The following is a 27,859-nucleotide window of genomic DNA, read 5'->3' as shown; positions in this document are numbered from 1 at the left end:
CTGTGTGCACTGTAATTTATCTAATCTTGCCTTCAGGATTGCTACTGGAGCAATACACAGGTGACTTTAGTATATTCATCATTTAAATATGGTTTTGAAACTTTGCAAGTAGGCTGCCTAGGGACAGTTTGCATCTGCCTTCAAGATTCTGCAAACCTGTAATCAGTCATGCTACCATTCTTTGCATACGTTCAATATCACTGGTCCCACACACCTGAGAAATATTCTAGGTTAGGTCACACAAATGATTTGTATGCAGTCTGCTTGCAGTTCCCTAGTATTCTAGCAATGAACTTTACCTGTGACTGAATCTATTTGATTGTTCCACTTCATATCCCTACAAATTGTTATACCCAGGTATTTGTATGAGATGATCAATTCAAACTGTAAGTATCTGAGACTTTAGTCACAGGATACGATACTATGGTTTTTTTTTTTTTTTTTAAGTACAAATACTTCATAAATATCTGTGTGTACATAACATTTGATATCTGTATTTCCAGCTTCTGTACATGATTGTTACTGACATTAACAAAATAATGAATAAAGTGTTTTGATCCATTCCACATACTATCATGCAGTAATGGATGTATTGATTAAGTATCACAGTAAATAAAATCATATGAAGATACAAGAGAGAGAGAGAGAGAGAGAGAGAGAGAGAGAGAGAGAGAGAGAGAGAGTGTTCCACATCTCCTCCTAAACAACTGAATTGATTTCAACCAAATTAGCTACACATATTTCTTATTAATCTGGGAAGGAGTGCCATGGTAGTAAGAAATACCTAGTTTCCATAGGTGTGGGGCTGGAGGTGAAAAGAGTTGTTAACCTATGACATCTATGCTGCCTTGCACAACAATTGTGTTATGCGAGCATTATTGGAATGTGTTCCACATGGTATACATGTGGATGGGCAAGGCTGAGCAGAGAGAGATGGGAAGATGAGAGGGATATTGAGAGGTATGATTGTGAGATGAACAGATAGAGGTGGGAGTAGGAGATGGATAGAGTGGCAGGGTAGGCGGGGAAGATGAGATTGACAGATAGAGGTAGAATGATGAGATGGATGAATGAAGGGAGTAGTTGATGGGCAGACTGTGAGAAGGGAGGAGCTGATGGACAGAGAGAAATTTGAGGAGTTGAGGAGGAGATTGGCAAAGAGGTGAGCACATGATAATCAGAGAGAGGGGAGGAGGAGATGGATGGAGAGTGGGGAGGTGTAGGAGGCAGGTGGAAGATGTAGAGGGGTAGTGGGCTGGTGGAAACAAAGAGGGGGAAGAGGAGATGGACATGAGAGAGGAGGAAATAGGTAGAGATTGGGGAAGGAGGGGATAGACAGAGATAGGGGGAAGAGGAAGACAGAGATAGGAAGAAGAGGAGGATACGGACAGAGATAGGGGTAAGAGGAGGACAAGGACAAAGATAAGGGAGGAGGAGAGGGGATGGAGGAAATGGGGGAAGGAGGAGATGGATAGAGAGACGGAGGACAATATGAACCGAGAGAGGGGGGGAGGATGAGATGTGTGTATTGTATGTTCTGTTTGTATCTGCGGGGTAGTTACTGACAAATGTCATCATCCTGAAAGACAAGAATTTTGATGCAGAAATCATTTTTCTCCTGCACAGTGTATTATGTGTCCATAAGTGAAATGAAACAGACAATGTGACCTGTGTCACAGGACTTTACTGATGAAGTATCTGTCACTGCACACTACATTTTGGAAATAACACATTTTCCAAAATGAACAACAGCAGAGCAGAGGGAGGCAGAAACCATTCTTTATGAAGAGATGAACAGCTAATTATGCTAACACTTGACAAATAAAATGCCAGTGTCATTCCTAATTCCACAGAGTACTACACAAATTGTGGTTACTATCGGATGATAGTGTATATGCAAGTCAAAAGTGTAATCTTGATCCATGACTTAGTATCAGGTGACAATTGCCATGCAGGTAAGACACTCCTATTTGTAGGAATGAGGAAGCAGTGGCATGTAATCACAAGCATTGAATACATGGAAACATTTCAACCACATTTGATTGTAGTCTGGGATAAACAAGTAACTGGACTGTTACAGCTTATTAACTACTGTAGTAATTTCCAGAATGAGATTTTCACTCTGCAGCAGACTGTACTCTAGTAAAAAACTTACTGGCAGATCAAAACAGTGTGCCGAACTAAGACTGGAACTAGGGGACTTTGCCATTCATGGGCTAGTGCTCTACCACTTGAGCCATCCAAGCATGATTATTCACTGCCCATCCTAACAGCTTTATTTCTGCCTATACCTCATCTCCTTCCTTCCAAACTTCACAGAAGCTCTCTTGCAAAATTTGCAAGACAAGCACTCCTGAAACAAAGAATGCCACCGAGACATGGCTTAGCCACAGCCTGGGGGATGTTTCTGGAATGAGCGCCATGGAGTATCTGCTGATCTGAAACTGCATGGCATATTAAAATTGCGTGCTGGACTGAGACTTGAATTCAGGAACTTCCCGTTTTGCATGCAAGTGCTGTACCAACTGAGCTGCCCGAGCATGATTCACAAGCCATCTTCACAGCTTTACTTCTACCAGTACCTCATCTCCTACCTTCTGAACTTCACAGAAGCTTTCCTGTGAAACTTGTGAGACTAGCTTTCCAGGCCTGCTTTCTTTCAGGAGTGGCAATCTTGCAAGTTGTCAAGTTTGGAAGTTAGGAGATGAGGTACTGACAGAAGTAAAACTGTGAGGATGGGTCATGAGTTGTGCTTGGATAGCTCAGTCAATTAGAGCACCTGCTCATGAAATGCAAAGGTCCTGAGTTTGAGTCTCCCAGGAACAGTCAGCTAGTTAGTTCATAAACCACAGCTGGCCCTGGCAAAATTATAGACTCTTTATTCACAAAGGCATCAGACAGACTAGTCCATCAATCAGATTAAAAGCATCTAAAAATGCTGAAGCTTAAATAAATGCACTGAGGTGAAAAACACAAGAATAAAACTAGTCATTGAAATGCTTACATTTTAGGGAAACAACAAGTGAAATGAACTAGAACATACTCTTCTTTTTTTTAACTTCTCACTGTTTTTATTACCAAAGAAGGTCTTTAGTTGTGGGTGGGATGCTCTTAAGTATTGAAGTGATATAAAATCATCCTTTAACTTACCAGTTACTAATCTTTCAGATACACAATAAAATGAACACAGCATATGTATTAAATCATTTCACTTACCAAAGATAAAGTGTTCCTCCTAAACTGACTAGTGTCACAGCAATAAGCACAATCCATACCATAACTCCAACCAAGTATCTGAATAATATTAATATCACTATGGAGAAACCTAAAAGAAAAACAGAAAAATAAATCAGCTCTATGGTTTATAAAACCTCCTCACCTGAAACTGTATTATGAATACAGTAGTCATCCAATAAGCAAATACTAAAAATTTATTTTACCAAGTCAGTGTAGTCACATTTCACAACTATTCACAAATTATCTCATGTATTTCATGGTTGTATGTCAGAAGTGTGATATTTTGTCTCATATGCTTGTCACATTATACATATACTTCTCTTTTTCTTTGTTAAGATGCAGGCTATTAAGTAAATGAGGAGAAAACACTTTGCAAACAAATTCAGATTTCTGCTGATATTACTGATTAAGTTATCTATCTATATTAAGAGGACCATTATAGTTATAAGTGATTTTCTTTATGTTATATTAGTTTCAGATAGATTCTCTCAGTTTAGACCTTTCTATATGAATGATTTCTGTCAAGAAATCACTAGTCCAATACGTGCTAGATAACCTACTTCAGAAGAAAACATATTATTGTCCAAATGAGAATATGTAATTATGTGACAAAGTTTTCTAGGCATTGTGAACAAAATCTTTTTATGTATTTATTAATCAATTTAGAGAAATAGTTGGGTTAGAAAAACAGCTGTTACATCTGAATACAAATTCCATTGCATAATTCTATAACAAATGCGTTCAAAAATTACAAACTTCCCTTTTCTAAGACAGACCACTGGACCAATGATACAGTTTGAAATGGTTAGCACCAACTAGAATTGTGAAACATATTCTTCCAGCTTTCAGACAGTATAGAAGTCATATGACACATTACACTACAGTTTCCTTCTGTGAAACCTATTAGGAAAGTATTTATTTTTAACATAACAACCTGTATTTTCTGTAGTTCTACTTAAATCCATCTTAATATTACAGTAGACTATTTACTATCTGCCTCATGACTATCTAGCCTACTTAATAGCATAAAATGATTCTCTGTGATAAAATGAGGATTAATTTATTGTACATACTGCACTCTTCCAAAGCTTTAGCTATTGGCTGCCAGCTACAATGCTCTGCAGCCTTTCAAAATGTTTTATGCATGATTTGTTTTTCCAGCACATCTGGAATCACAATTATAAGGTAAGGTCCATACTTTTCAACACATGATGCTTAGAAGCTCTCCTCCAATGCTCACAAATAACAATGGACACATGTAGAGAGCATCTCTGCTGGCAGCTCTGCATACTTTGTTTCTTGAGTTGCATATCTGACATCCAAAGTGTGTACATTATTAAACTGTCATTTTGTGTGGTCCTTGATGTTTTAATTAAAGAAATGGCAATGTGCAATAAATTTAAAAAAATTGTAGTGACTATAGATCAGAAATTACATGTTATAATGCAACTGGATTCTGGCATAGCAACCAGAACTGGAAAAGTAATATTGGAGTGGAAGAAAAATAGAGCAGAAATTGAGAAGTGGTGTGCTTCCCAAGTTAGTGGAAGTGGAATAAAAGTAAATGAAGGCAATGTTGAAAGGTAAGCATAAGGAAGTTGAGCAAACTTTATTTTTGTGGCACAAACCCTTAAGAGGAAAAAGTTTGCCCTTTAATGGGCCAATATTGCAGGAAAAAGAAGTGCAATTTCAGCAGCAAATAGAAGGGGAAGGCTCAGAATTTACTGTCAGTGGGAAACATGATTTAGTATTCACCAGATTACCCCCAGTGGAGAGACTTTATCCACTGATAAGTAGGCTGTGTCATTGTTTAAAGACTATCTTTAAAAGTTAATTGATGAGGAGGGAATTTCTGGTGAACAATAGTGTAGTTACAATGAGAGTAGTTTAAATTACAAGAGGCTTGCTTCAAAAAATGGAGCTGTAGCACCTGGATATAAGAAAAGTAAGGAGTGAACTATCATGCTGGCTTGAAATGATGCACTTGACAATCACAAGCTTAGGCTTACATTAATAGAGAAATCATGAAAACCTGGAGCTTCAAACAACCTGAAAAATCAGTAGTCACTGTCCCTGCATTACATTCATCAAAAGATGGATGAATTCAGAAATCTTTAACACCCGGTTCCAAAATGCATTCTTACAGATGTAGAGAAGTATTTGAAAGACAATAACTTATTGAGGAAAATTCTGCTGTTTCTTGATAATGCACTTTTGCATCCTGACAGTGACAAACTCACAGACGGAGATAAAAAAGCTTTATTTTTATCCTTAAATGTGCCTGCTATTTATCAGCTGATGCATGAGCATGCTTGAAATGCTAAACAAGAAGTTTTGCAAGTCTCCTCAGTTTGTTGATATCAGTAGTTGATAATAATGAAGACTGTGTAACCATTCTGAAGATGATACACTTGCTCAATACCATGAGGTGGTTGGTTGAATATGACTTGTAAGCTCTTGGAAAATTCTTTCAGACTATGAAAATGGACATTTTAACTTTGAATCCATGTTTGAAAGCAAAGTAAAAAATGGAAATGATGATATTGTTTCACTGCTCAAAAGTGTATCGGACTGTGAGAACGTTGATGCAGAAAATGTCACAGAATGGATGGCAAACAATGAAACTGATGGATTATCTGACAATGATATTGTGAAAATGGTGATGGGGAATTTACACAAGAGGAGGAGGCAAACTCAGAAGCTGGGAGAAATCACATCTGACATTTGGGAGGGTTCAAGATGAATGAGGCAAAGCCAAAGTACGTTAGTGAGCAGGAAGAACCAGCACCAGCTGATACCATCTATTTGCATAAATGGAGGGATATTGCAGCTACAGGGGGGTAACAGTCATCTATCAAAGTTTTTTTTTAAAAAAAAAACCTCAAACTTCTAAGTTTCATCTTTTTTGTTAAGCCCGACTTTTCACAAGTGTGTAACCATACATTCATACTTCACTATCCACATCATTCTATTTCTTCTGTGATAATTTTTGAAGGGTGCAGTATCTCAATAACAAACGTTTATAACTTTTATGTATTATGTAAGAGGTCAGAGGTCAGAAAATGTCAATAAAATTGGGTTTTAGTATTAAAAAAGAAAAAAAAGAAAGGGTATTTTGAATGGTACAGCTGGGGTCAGAAAAGAGGATTTGTAGAATTCCAGTCTATATGGCTTGACCTTCTGCCACATTAGGCCAGATAGTTGAGTGTCTACTGTGTTTAAATTATCAAACAATGGAAAAATCCAGGATGGAATAATGACAATATTACGAAAAGGACAGATTGCTACTCACCATAGTGGAGATGTTGAGTCACAGACAGGCACAACAAAAAGACTGTCGAACACGTAAGCTTTCAGCTAAAAGGGCGTTCATCGGAATTGGACAACATACATACACACTCATGCAAACACAGCTTACACAAACATTTACTCTGTAAGAACCTATTAATTAACCAAAGAAGATTGGTCAAGATGGTCATCTAAGAGAATTATGGGGCTAAGCAAGAGGATTTTAACTTTACAAACTCTTTGTATGTCTGTGGGAAATTAGTGAAAAATATATACTTTAATTTATTTATGCATACTTGTGTGAAACAGTGACAAATGAAAATCGTATGTAACAAAGATAAAATTATGTTCCTTTGACATATTTGTAATGTGCTGTAAATCTATCTTGAAGTAAAATAACACTCTTTATTTTGCAAAAATGACAATTTTACTAAACACACTGGTACACGTGGTGTGATTAAGAACTTCTAATTGTAGAATATAGGTATTTAGATACTTTAAAGAAATAGTTGTTAATAAAAGTATGCCCTATAAATTAAGATGTTAATACAGAATAATTTTCTTTTCTTTTGTAATTTCTGAGCATTCCTGGTTTATGCCTTGTGACCACCTGAAATTTATTAAAATGATATTGGAAAGTTCTAGGTAGGATACAAATTGTGAAAGCAGTAAAGGTAATTGCTCACCATATAGTTGAGGCATTAACTGACTGACAGGCAGGCACAAAAATACAGCTGAAATTGTTGCTAAGCTTTTGAACAATATCCTTTCTCTGAGGCAACTAACTAACAAACACTCAGAACACAGCATGTCCCTTAATACAAACTATACTTAGACATGGTATAAACATTTAATATTTGTTCTTAACCCACATTAACTAACAATATACATTAATTTTAAACCATTAAACACAATTTTAATAATCTGTGATTTTCCATCTCCTGAAATGTTGCAATTATTAGAGCTAGAAAAAAACCGAATAGGGCATTTTTTGTAGAAAATTTAAAGTAGTTTAAATTTGTACGGGGAGTCATTTTTGCCAGAAGCTACAGTTTTCAAGATAACCAAGAAAAATATAAAAAACTGACCTTTAGATGATCCTGCCCCCATACCCATGCTCAACCACACCGGAGAAGATTTTTAGTGCGCTATTCAACACACTCTTCTCCAAGCACTGTTCAAAAATTTGCTACTACACAATTTTTCCCCCAATTTCCTTCAATGACTGAACTATTAACTACCATAAACTGGGACAGCTTTGCTACACTTTTTTCTTCTGCACATTTTGTCACCTAATAGTGCCAAAACATTTTTGAAACTATCCTAAGAAATATTTTTAGTCTTTAGTTTCATGATACATGGACAGCTGACAACTTAGTTATGTATTTATACATAATAAAAATGAAAACACATTTGGCAAAGTTAACTGGCAAAAGAGACAACTTTTCCACCTGTATTAAAATAAGCAGAAATCATTAAATATTTATAGAAAAAGAAGCATAAAACATAAAAAAATTAAATATTCAAACTTACAAGAAAAGTTTGACATTTTCATCAGAAGAGAAAAATTTGCCTCAGTTTCACTTGTAAGGGAGATTAATTATATGCACAATCCTTTTACATTCAGGGAAGCTTCAGCTGGCACATCTTGGAAGCAAAAACTTTTTTCCCTGCCTGTTGTATGAAGATATGACACCTTGAACTTCCCATCTCCATAGAATTGTATAAGTTTACCAATAAGATGCTTGATACTTTTTTTGGTCAAGAATTTTACCACAAGAAACATTCCAAGATTTGGCTGTATAAGATCCTAGGCCATTATGGTATTCATTTCATTATGTTGACAAATGTCTGAGCTATGATCCTCTTCACAGCAAAAAGTGAGATCAAGAGGATCCATTAACTCCTGATTACGTTCAATTGTGGGTTCTGCATCTTGTTCAGGTGTAGAGACAGAGGTCACATGCAAACGCAATCAGATTCTTCACTGCTGTGATGACTATTCCTCTGAGTATTTTTCCTTGTACCAGTTGATTTCTTAGGGAGGTACTTAGAGGTCCCCAGGGGCTCAGCATTCATTTGCTGGGTACGGGCTTGGCGACCCCGGGGTTCCTGAGCTGGGAACTGGTAAGCGCCGCCAGTCCCCTGTCACAGTAAGCTCTGAGCATACTTCAACGACCACCGTGTGGCGCGGCGGTGCAATGCTGTGTGTCTCAGGGAGTGGGGATCTTGGCTTGACCGCCTGGATCGCGAGGATGGAATAAACCTCTATAAACAACCCCTCAATGTCAAGGTGTGCTGCGTGCCGATGAGATGCATGGCTGTTGAGGTGGAACAGTCGTTAGCGGGCAACCTCTTGGGAACCTGCCGCACCTCAGTTGTATAAGGCTTACCTAGGCACGCGGGGCTCTGTCTAGGTGGACTCCTAGTTCCCTAGCCGCTCGTGGGACCGAGATGGAACCCTCGAACTTTTCTTCTTCTCCTCCCAGCGGAAAGGGTGGGCCGCTGGTAGGTTCTAACACCCAATCTCACAAGAGGGCTCGTGTAGCCAGTCCTCCTGATTCAGGTAATAGTAACAGAATGCATGCTGCTTCGCAGAATGTGTTTCTCATAATTAGGTGAAAAGATGGGAGTTTTGACAAAGTTTCGCCATTTTATATACAGAAGGGCTTAGAAGGTATTGCTGGCACATTAAAATCTGTAAAGCGCTTGTGAAATGGCATCTTGTTGGTTGAAACATCTAGCTTCCAGCAAGTCCAGAATCTTCAGAAGGCACAATTTCTTGGGGAGTTTGCGATTGAGACTGAATTTCACAACACCTTGAACTACAGCAAGGGTGTTGTGACTTGCAGAGATCTCGTTGACATTCCCCAAGATGAACTGAAGGCTGAATGGTCCCGGGAAGGAATTGTCGACGTGCAACATGTTATGAAATGGGTGGATGGTGCTCTCATGAAATCTGACTCGTTCATCCTTACGTTTAACAGCACCAAATTGCCCGAGCATGTGAAGGCAGGTTTCCTACGTTTCAGTGTACGGCCTTATTACCCGAACCCCATGCGGTGTTTTAAATGCCAACACTTTGGACACACTACTCTCGGCTGTAAAGGGGAAGCCACTTGCGGGAAACGTGGTAAAGCCACCCATGAGGGAGTTGGTTGCTCCTCTCCTCCCAAATGTGTCAACTGCTCTGGGGATCACCCTGTGTGGAGTAGGGAATGTAGAGTTTTCCTTAAGGAACGGAAGATCCAGGAACTTAAAACCACCAAACGCATCCCGTACGGTGAGGAAAAGAAAATTTACGAGTCCCTGCAGCCGGCCATGTTCGCTGCTTCCTTTTCTTCCATTCTGAAACAGCCAGTCTTGAAAACTGATGCCGCTACACAAACGGAGGTTGCTACTGTCAGCACTAGCACCTGCGTTTGTAAATGTACGTGTGCTGCTGCTGTTCCTGTGAAGCCTGCTTCTCCTCCCTGACCTTCTGACCAGGCCGTGGTAGCTGACGTCATGGAACCTCCTGCCCCTTCCCAGGTCCCGTCTTGTGCAATGCCCAGCGCTGCTACACCCCTACTGCTTCTCAGGTTTTGGCTCCAATGCCCCCTCTCCTCCCCGACAGAAAGTGAGACTGAAGGTACTCCCACCCTGATAGATGGCTCCCATTATACAGTGGAACCTGAATGGATTCCGGGCACATGTGGAGGAACTGCACCTCCTAGCACGGCAACACCCCCTGTGCTTATGTTTACAGGAAACACATCTAAAACCATCTGATGCTCCTGTACTCAGGGGCTATACGTTGTATCGCAAAGATGACCTGACTGGAGACAGAGCCAAAGGCGGAGTCGCCGTGTTTGTCAATAATGACCACCACTCCTCTGCTCTCCCCCTGGATACTGACCTGCAAGCAGTTGCAGTTGAAATTCATTCCCGTCGGAGGCTTACCATTTGCTCCCTTTATTTACCCCCTCTGGATGCAATGACCTTAGACGCTCTCACAGATCTTATCGACCAACTCCCCCGCCCATTTCTCCTCCTGGGAGACTTCAATGCCCATCATGTCCTGTGGGGCTCCACTTCTCTTTGCACTCGAGGTCGAATTTTGGAGAGCCTCCTAACATCTCAAGTGTTGTGCATCCTCAACACAGATACTCCAACTCATTTCTCTACTGCTACTGGGTCATTCTCAGCCATTGACCTATCTTTCTGCTCTCCAGCCCTCACCGACTCTGTTCACTGGGAGGTCATTGACGACCTTCATTCCAGCGATCACTTCCCCATCTGCACTCATCTCCTGGATGGTGTATTGCTTGAGCAGAGGCCGCCATCGTGGATGATTGGCAGGGCTAACTGGCCTCTGTTCACTCGGTTGGCTGTCTTTGAACGCCACAACAGCGTACAGGAATGGGTGGATCACATCACACTTGTGATCCATCATGCTGCTGACCTATCCATACCACAGTCTTCTGGCCCTCCTAAGCGGCGCCTTGTGCCTTGGTGGACGGAAGAGTGCCGTTCAGCCATCCGGGACAGGCGTGTGGCTTCGCCGATTTAAATGCCGCCCAACAGCGGTCAATCTTACCGCCTTTCGCATCGCAAGAGCCAGGGCACGCCGTATCATTAAAGAGAGCAAGAAAAGGTCATGGCAGGAGTTCCTGGACTCCATCAACCGTTCCACTTGTTCCACAAAAGTATGGGAAGCCATCCGGAGGATTTCCGGTAAACGCAGCCGTTTACCAATAGCTGCAGTCCTGAACCAGGGATGCCTCCAAACAACACCCAGAGCCATTGCTCAGACGCTGGCAGAGCATTTTGCACAAAGTACTGCCACTGCAACCCAGGATCCAGCATTTTGTCGCTACCGTGCGACTGTCGAACGAGCGAAGTTGGACTTTCGGTCAAACAGTTCTGAGGCCTACAACTCCCCTTTCTCCATGTGGGAACTTGGATCGGCACTTACTGCGACTTCTGACACTGCACCAGGTTACGACCGCATCTGGTACTCCATGCTTCGACATCTGCCAACGGCGTCAAAGGAAATCCTCCTCGAATGTTTTAATCTGATATGGCAGACAGGAGTGTTCCCCACCTCGTGGAGGGAGGCAATCCTCATCCCTCTCCTCAAACCAGGAAAGGACCGCACATGTCCCAGTAGTTATCATAGTATCGCCTTGACAAGCTGTGTCGGAAAGACCCTGGAACGGATGGTTAACCGTCGTCTGGTCTGGCTGTTAGAGACTAGACAGCTCCTTAGCCGCTTTCAGTGTGGATTCTGAAAATTTTGGTCCACGGTCGACAACCTGACCCTCCTAGAGGCGGCTATTCAGCAGGCTTTCCTCCGTCAGCATCACTGTATTGGTATCTTCTTTGATATCAGTAAGGCATATGATACTACTTGGAGACACTGTATTCTTGGACACCTGCATCAATGGGGCTTTTGTGGCCGCCTCCCCATTTTCATTCGGTCTTTCCTGTCTCAGCGGTTTTTTCGGACCCACGTTGGTAACACACTGTCTGATCACTTTGAGCAAGAGAACGGTGTCCCTCAGGGCAGTGTTTTAAGCGTTACCCTCTTTGCCATTGCCATCAACAGTATAACGACTACAGTGAGGAGTCCAGTACAATGCTCCTTGTTTGTGGACGACTTTGCTGTTTTCTGTTCCTCCTCCAGTGTTGCAACCGTCAGCCGTCAGTTGCAGCTAACAGTGCGGCGGTTAGAGGAGTGGGCTGCAAAGACAGGTTTTCAGTTTTCTGCCGATAAGTGTGTTTGTGTTCATTTTAATCGTTCTCGTCGTCTTTTTAATTTGCCTGCCTTGCATATGGGGGATGCTGTCCTACATTTTAGAGAAATAGTGCAGTTTCTGGGCCTAATTTTTGACTCCAGGTTGTCATGGCTGCCACACCTACATGACTTGAAAGCCAGAACCCTGAAGGCACTGAACATCCTCAAGTGCCTCAGCCACAGGTCTTGGGGAGCGGACAGGGCGCGTCTCCTTCAGTTTTATTGCGCTTTTGTGCATCCACAGCTGGACTATGGGTGCACAGTATATGGGTCAGCAAGGCCGTCTTATTTGCAGATCCTTGACGCTGTCCACCATGCTGGGATTCGACTGGCCACGGGTGCTTATCTCGACCAGTCCCATACCCAGCTTCTGTGCTGAGGCTGGCGAACCGCCACTTACCATCCGGCGGCAGCTCCTGCTGGTGCGCCAGGCTTGTAAGTTTCTTGCAGCTCCCAGCTCGCCTGCTCACCACCTTGTTGCCCATCCACCTCTGGACCGCCTTTTTTCCCACTGTCCCCGGGCTACGTTGCCATTTGGGATCCGTGTGCAACATGTGCTAGAGTCGCTCGGTGTGGAGTCTGTACAACCCCAAATCCAGGGTTTTAACAGCCTGCCACTCTGGTTACTGAAGGGGCCCGGAGTGCTTTTAGATTTATTGCAGTACAAGAGAGATTGCACTCCTGCCACCTTTTTTAATGCAGCATTTTCTGCTATTTTATCTGAGCACCACGACTATGTAGCTGTTTTTACGGATGGGTCGAAACAAGGGGATTCCGTTGGTTGCTCAGTTGTTTTTCCGGATCGTGTTCTCAAGGTCCAAGTGCCTCAGACTTTTACTGTCTTTGATGCAGAATTGTCTGCGATCTTGCGGGCGCTGGAGCAGATGAGACATTCTTCCTCTCCTAAATTTCTTGTCTGTTCCGATTCACTCAGTGCCCTTCGTAGCTTTCTGCTGGGTTCCGGGGCATGTCGGCATTGCTGGGAATGAAAGGGCAGATCTCGCAGCCAAGGAGGCGTGTCTCGATCCACACGTATCTCAGTGTGCTATCCCCTTGCACGCACTCACCTCGCTGTTGAGCTCACGAGTCATGTGTCAGTGGGAGGATGAGTGGCTGGAAGTTACTGACAATAAGCTCCGTCTAGTCAAGCCCACAACGCGTGTGTGGTGTACTTCCTTTCAGCCCCATCGACGGGACGAGGTTCTCATCACTCGGTTTTGAATAGGCCACAGCCCTATGACGCATGGCTTCCTGCTCCGGCGAGAAGACCCTCCAATGTGTGGTGCTTGCGGCATCCAGGTCACTGTGCGCCACGTTTTATTGGATTGCATTTTATTTTCTGACCAGCGGGCCGCGGCTGACTTGCCAGCGGACCTGCCAACTCTTTTAGGCAACACTCGGATGAATGTGGTTCAAGTTTTAAAGTTCTGTGCCATGTCAAATGTTTTTTTACAAAGATTTTAGGGAGAGGATTTTAATTTGCTCACTGTGTGACAAGCTCGCCCATATTTTATGTAAGTGGCCAGCCAATGACAATTTCCTGTGGCATTCTTGTTGCTATGTTTTCCCTTTCCTTCGGTTTTACTTTCTTATGTATCATTTTCTTTCTTTTCCTGCTTTCTTTGCGTGTGTGCTTCAGTTTTCTTAGGTCTGTGCACATTCGTTCCTTTTAATGTGTGTCAGGGCGCTGATGACCTCGATGTTGAGCCCCCATAAACCCCAACACACACACACACACACACACACACACACACACACACACACACACACACACACACAGAATCTAAACAATGGGTTAACAAGGGATAATCTGCACCAAAAAAGGTGAAGACCATTCCTTCGGCCGGAAAGGTTATGGTGACTGTCTTTTGGGATTCACAAGGGATAATCCTCATTGACTATGTGGAAAAGGGTAAAACTATTACAGGTGCATATTATTCATCATTATTGCACCATTTGAAAACCGAGCTGGAAAGAAAAACACCGGCGATTGGACTGCAAAAAAGTCCTTTTCCATCACAACAATGCACCAGCACACACCTCAGCAGTTGTGGTCACAAAATTAATGGAAATAGGATTCCAACTCATTCCACATCCCCCCTATTCTCCAGACTTGGCTCCCTCGGACTACTATTTGTTCCCCAATTTGAAGAAATGGCTGGCGGGACAAAGATTTTATTCAAACAAGGTGGTGATTGCAGCAACTAATAGCTATTTTGCAGACTTGGACAATTCCTATTATTTGGAAGGGATCAACAAATTAGAACAGCATTGGACGAAGTGTATAAGTCTAAAAGGAAACTATGTCAAAAAAATAAAAAAGGTTTATCCCAAACGCGTAAGTAGTTTTTATTTTTGCATGGACTTTTCAGACACCCCTCGTAATTATATACTGCACTGAACAAGTGAAATAGTTTTCCATTAAGTTAGAAGAAGTGGGCAGGGTGAGACACTTTTGCAGATTACCAGAAAATGCATGATCTGCTTTCTCCCCCCCGCCCCCCAAAAGGCAAAGTTGTCCCAGTAGCTTAAGTTTCAAAGGGTCTCCTGCTAATTTCCATATTTACTATTGATAGGGTGATTTTACACAAAATTTACTACACCTCACAATCAGTGCAGAATGCCAACATTGATAATTGATGCAGGAATGTGTGAGAAGCTTGTATTGCTAGTCACTGTGTGTACTCACATCCACAGTGATGATGATGTTGCTAAGTCGACGATGTGTCTTAATGGCAATTGAAGTTACTAAAACATCATTGGCTAAAATAAACAGCTGCTGTTTCAAGTACAGTGTATATGATTGTCAGTTCTGAGATTCTTTTGCTAGGCTTGTCAATGTCCTGAGGCTTACCTTCATCATAATACATTCTGTTTATGATGAGAATTAGTCTAGTTTTATGCTATCATTACAAATTATGTTTACATTTGCACCTACCAAATGCAATTAAGAATAGGTAGAGGAGTTCCATCTTACATAATTCGAGATCTTCTGTGACTTCCTGAAACACATTTGATTTTTTTTAGTAACAGTAACTGGATAACTGATGTTACAAAAAGTAGTTCAGAATTACAATAATAATAAGTAATGAAAAATGAGGGGTGAAATAAGTTGAGATGCAGTTCTACATACATAAATAAATACAAACCAGAAAATATTTTTTACTTACTTGAAGAAAATCTGCAACTCCAAGCCGCGATGTCAGTTTCTCTTGTTTGAGAGGTATACATCGATTTAAGAGGAATACACGACTGTAAGAAAAGATCTACTGTTAGCCTCAAATTATAAATGGTCAAAATGCAATAAGATTTAAACAAAATATAAGTCTCCACAGTGTGCAAAAAATTTTTTAAAATAATTTTTTTCTTCAGAAAGAAAATTGACTGTCCACTAAATTGAACTCAATATATGTCAACACTAGAAAAACCGCCATCAGCAGTATGCTTGCTTCTGGAATCATTTCATAATTGTGTGTAACGTTCAGCACTTTTGTTATTAGATATTATTTTACATACACACATTTTTAGTTATGGACTTCAATTTCAGGCCTCAAATACATGATATCTTCAATCTGACATATTTTTCCTTGTGTTATTAGCCAGTTTCAAGAAATTACTAAAAATTTGAACATAGAAAGGATTCACATGTAAAAGGACTGGACAAAAATATAGAACAACCATGAGAAATGCACGCATGAACATAAATGCAGATACTAGCCAAGTCTGCTTGTTGCACTGTTGCATTTGATCATGAGCAGCACTTGTGTAATGTCGTCAGTACATTGCAAGTGTTAGTCATGGTGAGAACAGTATTCTGTATAGCTGTTCATGCACTATATTGCAGCTATGTGAATTCAGACTTGGGACATTGTTGGTGCTCACATTGTGGGTGCTTCCATGTTTGGTGTTTCATGAGGCACTGTATACAGGGAAAGCAGAAAAACATCATCCGTTGATTCACAACTTGGACTGAAGGGTTTGTTTAGTGATAACAATGGATGATCGCTGATGAGGAATATGAAGAAAAATAAGAGGATGACAGCTGCAAAAGTCGCTGCAGAACTGAACGTCGCTTGTGAAACCTGCCCACAGCAAAACAACATGACGGGAGCTCCATAAGCGGGCAACTGCAGGGTAAGCTGGAATTTCAAAACCACACATCATTGACATAACTGCCCACAACAGGAAAACATAGGGCGTAATCTGTAAAATCTGTGCTATGTGGTTTGGTTGGGTGTGTTTGGTTTCACATTGTTTCCAACTTTTGGCTGAGTTTGCGCATAAAGAGAAAAATATGGCAGGTGTTTGGTGATGATGTGGGCAGCTATATCATGGCATTCCATCAGCTGTATGGCTACTCTGTAAAGTTGTATTACTGCTGCAGATTATATAATCATTTTTGCTGATTAGGTCCATCCCATGGTACAGCATTTGTTCCTCAATGGTGATGCTGGGTTCCAAGATGCTAGGGCCCCTGTTCCTACAACTCACATCAGCCAGAATTAGTTTTTTGAGCATGAGGGTTAATTGTTGTGTCTCCCTGGTCCCCACAATCACCAGATCTAAATATTATTGAATCTTTGTTGTCTACTTTGTAGAAAAGGGTGTATGACCCTTATCCACTTGAATCATCATTCCATGAATGTGCCACAATTTTTGAGAGTGAATGGTATAATATAATCTTGAAAACGATACAGGATCTGTATTTATCCAGGTTTCCTACACTATGTTATGCATGATAATGTGTTGTGTTTTTGGTGATTTCACATTTTTGTGCACCCTCTCTATCTGAAAATTACCTGCCTGACACAAAAATGATATGTATATAAAGTACTGTATTTACTCGAATCTAAGCCACACTCGAATTTAAGCCGCACCCGAAAAATGAGACTCGAAATCAAGGAAAAAAAATTTTCCTGAATCTAAGCTGCACCTGAAATTTGAGACTCGAAATTCAAGAGGAGAGAAAAGTTTTAGGCCGCACCTCCCAATAGAAGCAAAGTTGGTCCACTTTAAGATGAGATACAATTTAGATCGAATGAATGACGATACAGCTACAGTAGTTTGGTTCGAGTCGTAAGCTTAGCAGTTAAGCTTTACCAGGTAGCCATTACTATGCGTCAGGTGCTCCGTCCGTATTTATACAGGTACCCTTCCTTTTTCACGTGCTTCGTCTGGTTTGAATTGATTGCTTATTTTTCTTTGATCTGATAACTACCATTTTCTTTGTTATAAGTGTTTACGTCACTCGAAACTGAAAATGCATTACTGCACTGTGTCCTGCATTGTTTGTCACATTATGATAGTGCGTGTTTATGGCCTGTCGCCGCTCGCGGCATGGCTTGCTTTTCTGCGCGCTACCACCGCTTACAATTAAAAAAAGAGAGGAATCGTCTCATTAGCAAAACAATGGCAAGAGACTGCTATTAGTAGTTACTTACACTGCTGCTTTCTTTGATAATGATCAACAAGAACCAAATAATAGACTGCGTATGATAGAACATGTTCTGAATGAGAGTTTAGCGAAAATTTTTCCCCGTTTGAAAATCTTTGCAGACGCCTCTTTAGTACATTACATTACATTCTGCACAGATATTAGAGTCATCTTAGATTTAAAAATCTAGTCAATTGCCGTGCTTCATTTCTGATTGTATCACTATTAGCCATAAGAATAATATGAATATAAACATGACATGATATGTATATTCTTCCGCGTTTGCTGTAGTCTCACTCTAGTTTCGTAGTTTATTAGGCACACAGGATTTAAATGAGATAGCAGCAAACACGAAACAATACATCGCAAAATGTTTATATTCATATTATTCTTATGGTGAAGAGAATACTATATGTGATTCACAATTCATAAAAGTTCCTATTAGCAACCATCTTTTCTCACAGGTAGGAAAAAATTCAGAATGTAGAGTTGGCCATATTGACAAAAACCTGAAACAGTCTTGCCAGTCGGACTTTCGTAGTACATTGAAATGCTGCTACATTCAAAGATGAACAATACGGAATTTGTATTTACTTCGTTGGATAATGTACGAAAATGCAGTGGTCGAAACTCGGGGCGGAGTAAAAAGCTCGTCTTCCACCCTTTTTTTTTTAATTTATTTACTGACGCAGAGGTTTTGGCGCCAGTATTTATCTTTGTGCCTGCAAAGCAAGCCTGTGTAGAACTACATATATTCGACGGCAGAAATTAGTAGTGGCGGCACCTACCAACATTTTTCAGAACTTCCGCTTACTTTGCACTCGATTCTAAGCCGCAGGCGGTTTTTTGGATTACAAAAAACAGAAAAAATGTGCGGCTTAGATTTGAGTAAATACAGTAGTAGCATTAGTAATGCTATCTCAACAGAGACGAAGTTATCATGTCATTTATCAACTCTGTTGCAACCATTGCAAGGCTTTTCAAGAGGGCATGATTACCAATAAAATTCAAACTCATCTATATCAGTACTCAAGCAACCTTACAGAGTGTGGCAGAAGGTTCCTTCAGTACCACTTTCATTTACCCCCTTCTTTCTTCCCTTTGCAAATGGTACATGGGCAAGAAGACTGTTGATAAACTTGTGTATGACCCCTAATTTCTCTAATTTCTTCATTGTGGGAGGAAGTAATATGTTGTCCAGATCTTATACAAATGTGCGCTGTTAGAATAGAATTTCAACTGTAATCTTTTCTGTGATACATAATGCCTCTACATCTACATCTACATCTACATTGATACTCCGCAAGCCACCCAACGGTGTGTGGCGGAGGGCACTTTACGTGCCACTGTCATTACCTCCCTTTCCTGTTCCAGTCGCGTATGGTTCGCGGAAAGAACGACTGTCTGAAAGCCTCCGTGCGCGCTCTAATCTCTCTAATTTAACATTCGTGATCTCCTCGGGAAGTATAAGTAGGGGGAAGCAATATATTCGATACCTCATCCAGAAACGCACCCTCTCGAAACCTGGCGAGCAAGCTACACCGCGATGCAGAGCGCCTCTCTTGCAGAGTCTGCCACTTGAGTTTATTAAACATCTCCGTAACGCTATCACGGTTACCAAATAACCCGGTGACGAAACGCGCCGCTCATCTTTGGATCTTCTCTATCTCCTCCGTCAACCCGACCTGGTACGGATCCCACACTGATGAGCAATACTCAAGTATAGGTCGAACGAGTGTTTTGTAAGCCACCTCCTTTGTTGATGGACTACATTTTCTAAGCACTCTCCCAATGAATCTCAACCTGGTACCCGCCTTACCAACAATTAATTTTATATGATTATTCCACTTCAAGTCGTTCCGTACGCATACTCCCAGATATTTTACAGAAGTAACTGCTACCAGTGTTTGTTCCGCTATCATATAATCATACAATAAAGGATCCTTCTTTCTATGTATTCGCAATACATTACATTTGTCTATGTTAAGGGTCAGTTGCCACTCCCTGCACCAAGTGCCTATCCGCTGCAGATCTTCCTGTATTTCGCTACAATTTTCTAACGCAGCAACTTCTCTGTATACTACAGCATCATCCGCGAAAAGCCGCATGGAACTTCCGACACTATCTACTAAGTCATTTATATATATTGTGAAAAGCAATGGTCCCATAACACTCCCCTGTGGCACGCCAGAGGTTACTTTAACGTCTGTAGACGTCTCTCCATTGATAACAACATGCTGTGTCCTGTTTGCTAAAAACTCTCCAATCCAGCCACACAGCTGGTCTGATATTCCGTAGGCTCTTACTTTGTTTATCAGGCGACAGTGCGGAACTGTATCGAACGCCTTCCGGAAGTCAAGAAAAATAGCATCTACCTGGGAGCCTGTATCTAATATTTTCTGGGTCTCATGAATAAATAAGGCGAGTTGGGTCTCACACGACCGCTGTTTCCGGAATCCATGTTGATTCCTACATAGTAGGTTCTGGGTTTCCAGAAATGACATGATACGCGAGCAAAAAACATGTTCTAAAATTCTACAAGAGATCGACGTAAGAGATATAGGTCTATAGTTTTGCGCATCTGCTCGACGACCCTTCTTGAAGACTGGGACTATCTGTGCTCTTTTCCAATCATTTGGAACCCTCCGTTCCTCTAGAGACTTGCGGTACACGGCTGTTAGAAGGGGGGCAAGTTCTTTCGCGTACTCTGTGTAGAATCGAATTGGTATCCCGTCAGGTCCAGTGGACTTTCCTCTATTGAGTGATTCCAGTTGCTTTTCTATTCCTTGGACACTTATTTCGATGTCAGCCATTTTTTCGTTTGTGCGAGGATTTAGAGAAGGAACTGCAGTGCGGTCTTCCTCTGTGAAACAGCTTTGGAAAAAGGTGTTTAGTATTTCAGCTTTACGCGTGTCATCCTCTGTTTCAATGCCATCATCATCCCGTAGTGTCAGGATATGCTGTTTCGAGCCACTTACTGATTTAACGTAAGACCAGAACTTCCTAGGATTTTCTGTCAAGTCGGTACATAGAATTTTACTTTAGAATTCAATGAACGCTTCACGCATAGCCCTCCTTACGCTAACTTTGACATCGTTTAGCTTCTGTTTGTCTGAGAGGTTTTGGCCTGCGTTTAAACTTGGAGTGGAGCTCTCTTTGCTTTCGCAGTAGTTTCCTAACTTTGTTGTTGTACCACGGTGGGTTTTTCCCGTCCCTCACAGTTTTACTCGGCACGTACCTGTCTAAAACGCATTTTACGATTGCCTTGAACTTTTTCCATAAACACTCAACATTGTCAGTGTCGGAACAGAAATTTTCGTTTTGATCTGTTAGGTAGTCTGAAATCTGCCTTCTATTACTCTTGCTAAACAGATAAACCTTCCTCCCTTTTTTTATATTCCTATTAACTTCCATATTCAGGGATGCTGCAACGGCCTTATGATCACTGATTCCCTGTTCTGTACATACAGAGTCGAAAAGTTCGGGTCTGTTTGTTATCGGTAGGTCCAATATGTTATCTCCACGAGTCGGTTCTCTGTTTAATTGCTCGAGGTAATTTTCGGATAGTGCACTCAGTATAATGTCACTCGATGCTCTGTCCCTACCACCCGGCCTAAACATCTGAGTGTCCCAGTCTATATCTGGTAAATTGAAATCTCCACCTAAGACTATAACATGCTGAGAAAATTTATGTGAAATGTATTCCAAATTTTCTCTCAGTTGTTCTGCCACTAATGCTGCTGAGTCGGGAGGTCGGTAAAAGGAGCCAATTATTAACCTAGTTCGGTTGTTTAGTGTAACCTCCACCCATAATAATTCACAGGAACTATCCACTTCTACTTCACTACAGGATAAACTACTACTAACAGCGATGAACACTCCACCACCGGTTGCATGCAATCTATCCTTTCTAAACACCGTCTGTACCTTTGTAAAAATTTCGGCAGAATTTATCTCTGGCTTAAGCCAGCTTTCTGTACCTATAACGATTTCAGCTTCGGTGCTTTCTATCAGCGCTTGAAGTTCCGGTACTTTACCAACGCAGCTTCGACAGTTGACAATTACAATACCAATTGCTGCTTGGTCCCCGCATGTCCTGACTTTGCCCCGCACCCGTTGAGGCTGTTGCCCTTTCTGTACTTGCCCAAGGCCATCTAACCTAAAAAACCGCCCAGCCCACGCCACACAACCCCTGCTACCCGTGTAGCCGCTTGTTGCGTGTAGTGGACTCCTGACCTATCCAGCGGAACCCGAAACCCCACCACCCTATGGCGCAAGTCGAGGAATCTGCAGCCCACACGGTCGCAGAACCGTCTCAGCCTCTGATTCAGACCCTCCACTCGGCTCTGTACCAAAGGTCCGCAGTCAGTCCTGTCGACGATGCTGCAGATGGTGAGCTCTGCTTTCATCCCGCTAGCGAGACTGGCAGTCTTCACCAAATCAGATAGCCGTCGGAAGCCAGAGAGGATTTCCTCCGATCCATAGCGACACACATCATTGGTGCCGACATGAGCGACCACCTGCAGATGGGTGCACCCCGTACCCTTCATGGCATCCGGAAGGACCCTTTCCACATCTGGAATGACTCCCCCCGGTATGCACACGGAGTGCACATTGGTTTTCTTCCCCTCTCTTGCTGCCATTTCCCTAAGGGGCCCCATTACGCGCCTGACGTTGGAGCTCCCAACTACCAGTAAGCCCACCCTCTTGTGTGATTGCCACTGTAGTTTGTTGAACAAGTAAATGATGAAATGTGCTGCTTTTCATTGGATCTTATCTATCTCTTCTGTTAATCCTACTTGGTAAAGGTCCCAGACTGATCAAAAATACCCAAGAATCAGTTGAACAAGTTTTTTGTAAGCCACTTCTTTTTTAGATATTACATTTTCTTAAGATTCTGCCAATGAATCTCAGCCTGGCATCTGCTATTCCTTCAATTTGTTACTCTTTTCAATGATGTTTCACCAACAGTGTAATCGAACAGTAACGGATCTCTTTGCCTATTTACAGGACGTATCTTAAGGGCCCCACACACAAGTAGCTGATGGATTGCATGTGATTCATGCATGCAATATGGCTGCCTGTCTAGTCAGCAGGGTGTGTGGCAATATGGGTGGAACATTTTTAATCTATTCATCAAGAGTGGTTATGCTGTTCTGTTTAGTTTCACTTTGCCCATGATGAGTAACAAGTTTACAACAGAATTTATAGTCATCCAAGGACCACAAACTACTCTGAGAAATGAAGTGGAAACCGGATTTGCCACTTATATTAAGAAGTAATAAAAAATACACCCTCTGATTTTACAGTTCACATCTTCAAATGTGTGCTCCTGAAGTAGAATTGATGGGAGGTTCATAGTAATAGTTAAGATACAATGGGCTCCATCTCATGATTTTGAGTTATTTATGAAATAATTAAACATTTTATTAAAATTTTTAACTTAAACAAAATGACGCATGTGTCTACTGTAATGTTAAGAGAACATTTTAATTCAAATGATCAGGGCAAATCTGTGTTACACTCAAATCCATTGTTATTTCATACAAACTAACTCTCCTTCATACAATTTATAAAAAGAGTTAAGAGTAATCAGTAGTGCAGCTATTGACAATACCTTTATAGACACATGAAGGAAATTGTGTAAATATTGCATTTAAATTATAAGTTTAATAATAAAAAGGAACTGAGCACTATAAACGTAAAATGAATTGTGTGGGCAAGCTGGAAAGATGTACACAACCCATTTGACATCAGTGAAAAATGTAACACAGTCTGTAAAACAACTGAGAGATCAAAAAAAGCGTTTCAAAAGAAGTTTAAAAAGTCATAACTCTCATTTATTTTATATTTATCTTTTGCAAGTGTTTTTGGTGATACAGAAATCAGCTGCAACTCCTACCAAATATAGCAGTTCACTTTCCATAGCAGAACTTCTCAACACAGTGGCATTTGTAATATTAACTGAAATTGCTTGGCAAATCGCTTGTGTTTGTGGTGTCAAGGTGAGCAATCAATTGCAGGCGATATCGCAGGCGACAGATTGCAGTGAACCATCATTAGTGTAGGGGATCCTTACACTTATTTCATTCAGAGATTGTTGCTAGTCTGTGCAGTCCCTGCACCAATCATCAATCTTCTGCAGATCATTCTGCATTTCATTACATTTTGCAATCTTCCTATAGACAACAGCATCCCCTTCAAACCACTTCACAGAGCTTCCAACATTATCCACTAAATTATTTTTATACTTCGTTAACAATAATGGCCCTATAAGACTCCCCTATAGTACTCCACAAATATCTTTACATCTCAAGTGTAATCCTGACAAGAATGACGTACTGAGTTCTGCTTCTTAAGAAATCTTGAATTCAGTCAGAAATCTGGAATCTGGTCAGATGAATGGCTACTGTCGGACTGTGACTAAGAAGAAGTTTGAATACCTACTGGTAACATTTGCTGCTCAGCACTGCATAGTCATCTTCAAGGTACACTTTACCACTAACAGTCTGGATTTTCCTTTTTGTCACCAGCTTCTCTGAACTTTTCCAATGTGAAGTGTCTCTCATACATTCTTCAATACCAGCATCAACTTTAACCCCAGTATCTGTCAGTGCATGTCACCCATCTACCTCCATCCCTGTTTCCATCACAATTACAACCCCCTACCAAAAAATGCTTCCTATATCTCCCTGTTTGTGACTGTATTTATATTTATAGGTCTTTATGCCTTCATCCATATTTCTTCATGCTCATCCTGTATCCCATTATTTAATATGCTCTTTCTTTAAGATATTGTGAATAATTACATGCCACAAAGTTTACTCACTGGCTATGACTACGTCAAGCAACAGAAATTCTTTAGACCTTTTTTTTTTAATTTCACATTGGCATTTAGAAAGCGTGGAGAAAAGAAAAAGTAAAACAGGCTGAAAGACTTCTTCATTGGCAATTCCTCCCAGGAAGTGACCAAACATTTAATACAATAATGTATCAATAAAATATTGTGTATTAGGTTAGTTGTCTATGATTATTAGGTTAATTGCTAATGATTTTATTTACACAAAGATAAAAATTTTGGCTGTATAGAAAATTCGTAATAACATAATTATAGCAACACCAAGACAGAGAGTTTTCCTCTTTTTCTAGCTGTAGTTCACAGAATTCACAATTTCCTGCAGTCAACATACCAAAAAAATTTTGATATCACTGCCTGACAAATATGGTACTTACTAAGTGCTGTTTGGACATGCTTGTTCACAAGTCTTTTCAGGCCCAAGTTTGATCACCAGAAATCTGAAAATGATTTCAACATTATAAGTCATATTAATTAGATGATACACTCAGACATACAATTTTCTTCACTTATTTTATAGTTTATAAAAGAAACAAATAACAGGTTTAATAAGTAAGTGAAGAAAAAGAGAAGTATTACTGATAAACTATATGGTTTCAAAGAGCGAAGTCTGGTCTTACATTGTAACTGAAAACTCTTCTGGTTGGGAAAAAAGTTTGAAAGTTGTCAAGCAAGAACTTTTGTGTTTAAGCGAATAACATTTCTTAGAACCATTTTCATTTTATTTTTATAATCTAATTTTCTGATCAACAGTTGGTGAGGTAAATAGCTAACAACTGTGCTCAAAAAACAATCACATATTTGTGATTATACTTCTGATTACATCTGCAGATGACACTGAAACCAGTAATCAAGTGTTGTATATGACAACTGAGAATGACCAAGAAAATATTATAGCATCATATTTTGATTAACATTAAGTTCCTTATTCGGCAAATCCCAAACTTTAAAAAGAAGTAAAAGTGCCGAAAAACAAGAAAAACCTTTCGGTGTTGATAAATGTTTTGAACATAAAGTATTACACACCATTTATAGATTACTGGTGTGTGCTTAGAACAGCAATTCAGATTTTCTTTTGTGACTGTCAAAAAATACAGAATATACTATACATTGATTCTGGAATTTTTATATTTCTTCATTTCTTTATGAGATTATATTTACTCATTTGAAGGCATATTGTGTACCCAGCAATAGTTCTGTGATAAAAGTAGACTTTAAAAATGGTTCCTGTGGTGCCACACTAGGCAGTCAACAACAAGAGGTTGGCAGTAGCTCATGTGCCTGCCCTGCCAACCTGTGGCCAGCTTGATGACACACTCACTGCTACACATCCAAGTAGTACCACCACCAAGTCACCATTAGAAGGTGCTGCACCAATGCTAGCTGAGACACATAGTGGAATTCACTCACAGCATTTGAAGCCTAATAGTTAGCCTCACTTCTCTCTGTTATTATTTATGACAAATTTGCTTGTGGCAAGGAACCACTGGAATACAACTGGATTCGCTGAATTGAAGTTAAGTAAACGAGGGTCAGGAATATATTACATATGCTTCTCACTATTTTGCTCTCTGTCTCAGCACCCACCTATTCCTTAGCATCCACCCTTGGACCAACCAAACAACAGGAAATCGGACCGTTGCCACAAGTGTTCCAGTTTGCTTTTACATCTCATCATGTAACTACTTAATGCCGCTATTAATAGTGTATCTTTTTCTTTTTGCAAGACTGTTATTTTTACCGTGCTTGTGTTACTATGCTTTTGTGTTCCAGAATGTGACCTGCAATCGACCTTGTTTGTTTGCACACGCAGAGGCTAACATTCATGCTTATGTATACTATTTCTTGTGTTGTAATTTCTGTGTGTGTGTACTGAAGCAAGAACTGTCAGTAACAAAGATTATTCCTTTTCAGGTGCAGCAGATGCAGAATCTTATAGACATGTTGACAAGACTGCTCGCTGTGCAAGCAAACACACCGCATCTTCCTCTGTCTCCCGCAGCCCAGCCACAGTCAGCACCACACGTTTCCATGCCATCAGTCTGTGCTTTTAATTCAACACACAAGGAATGTTTCCAGTACAGAGTACAGCTCAACAAACACTTCACAGCACATCACAAAACTCCTTTACTACTTTAAGTGTCTTATTCCCTAATCTAATTCCCTCAGCATCATCCGACTTAATTGGACTACATTCCATTATCCTCATTTTGCTTTTGTTGATGTTCATCTTATATCCTCCTTTCAAGACACTGTCCATTCCGTTCAACTGCTCTTCGAAGTCCTTTGCTGTCTCTGACAGAATTACAATGTCATCGGCGAACCTCAACGTTTTTATTTCTTCTCCATGGATTTTAATACCTACTCCAAATTTTTCTTTTGTTCCTTTACTGCTTATTCAATATACAGATTGAATAACATCAGGGAGAGGCTACAACCCTGTCTCACTCCCTTTCCAACCACTGCTTCCCTTTCATGCCCCTCGACTCTTACAACTATCATCTGGTTTCTGTACAAATTGTAAATAGCCTCTCGCTCCCTGTATTTTACCCCTGCCACCTTCAGAATTTGAAAGAGAATATTCCAGTCAACATTGTCAAAAGCTTTCTCTAAGTCTACAAGTGCTAGAAACGTAGGTTTGCCTTTCCTTAATCTTTCTTTTAAGATAACTTGTAAGGTCAGTATTGCCTCACGTGTTCCAGTATTTCTACGGAATCCAAACTGATCTTCCCCGAGGTCGGCTTCTACCAGTTTTTCCATTCGTCTGTAAAGAATTTTCGTTAGTATTTTGCAGCTGTGACTTATTAAACTGATAGTTCGGTAATTTTCACATCTGTCAACATCTGCATTCTTTGGGATTGGAATTATTATATTCTTCTTGAATTCTGAGGGTATTTCGCTTGCCTCATACATCTTGCTCACCAGATGGTAGAGTTTTGTCAGGACTGGCTCTCCCAAGGCCGTCAGTAGTTCTAATGGAATGTTGTCTAATCACGGGGCCTTGTTTCGACTCAGGTCTGTCGGTGCTCTGTCAAACTCTTCACGCAGTATCATATCTCCCATTTCATCTTCATCTACATCCTCATCCATTTCCATAATATTGTCCTCAAGTACATCTCCCTTGGATAGACCCTCTATATACTCCTCCCAACTTTCTGCTTTCCCTTCTTTGCTTAGAGCTGGGTTTCCATCTGAGCTCTTGATATTCATACAGGTGGTTCTCTTCCCTCCAAAGATCTCTTTAATTTTCCTGTAGGCAGTATCT

At 40.8% G+C, this 27,859-nt stretch overlaps 1 protein-coding gene across 2 annotated transcripts in view; it reads right to left on the bottom strand.

The window, feature by feature from the left end:
- LOC124605320 (choline transporter-like protein 1) overlaps positions 1-27,859 on the bottom strand; it is a 482,432-nt gene that overhangs the window by 54,972 nt on the left and 399,601 nt on the right. For both annotated transcript variants that reach the window (XM_047136907.1, XM_047136908.1), the window contains 4 exons: positions 24,972-25,034; positions 15,475-15,556; positions 15,243-15,306; positions 3,217-3,325 (listed from right to left, as the gene is read on the bottom strand). In XM_047136907.1, the coding sequence (XP_046992863.1) occupies positions 3,217-3,325; positions 15,243-15,306; positions 15,475-15,556; positions 24,972-25,034 (318 nt within the window). The remainder of the gene's footprint in view (positions 1-3,216; positions 3,326-15,242; positions 15,307-15,474; positions 15,557-24,971; positions 25,035-27,859) is intronic.

Source organism: Schistocerca americana, chromosome 3 (assembly GCF_021461395.2).
Source record: "Schistocerca americana isolate TAMUIC-IGC-003095 chromosome 3, iqSchAmer2.1, whole genome shotgun sequence".
NCBI lineage: Eukaryota > Metazoa > Arthropoda > Insecta > Orthoptera > Acrididae > Schistocerca > Schistocerca americana.
The sequence above is the reverse complement of the archived record's forward strand: the minus strand, read 5'-3'. Positions and strand labels throughout refer to the sequence as shown.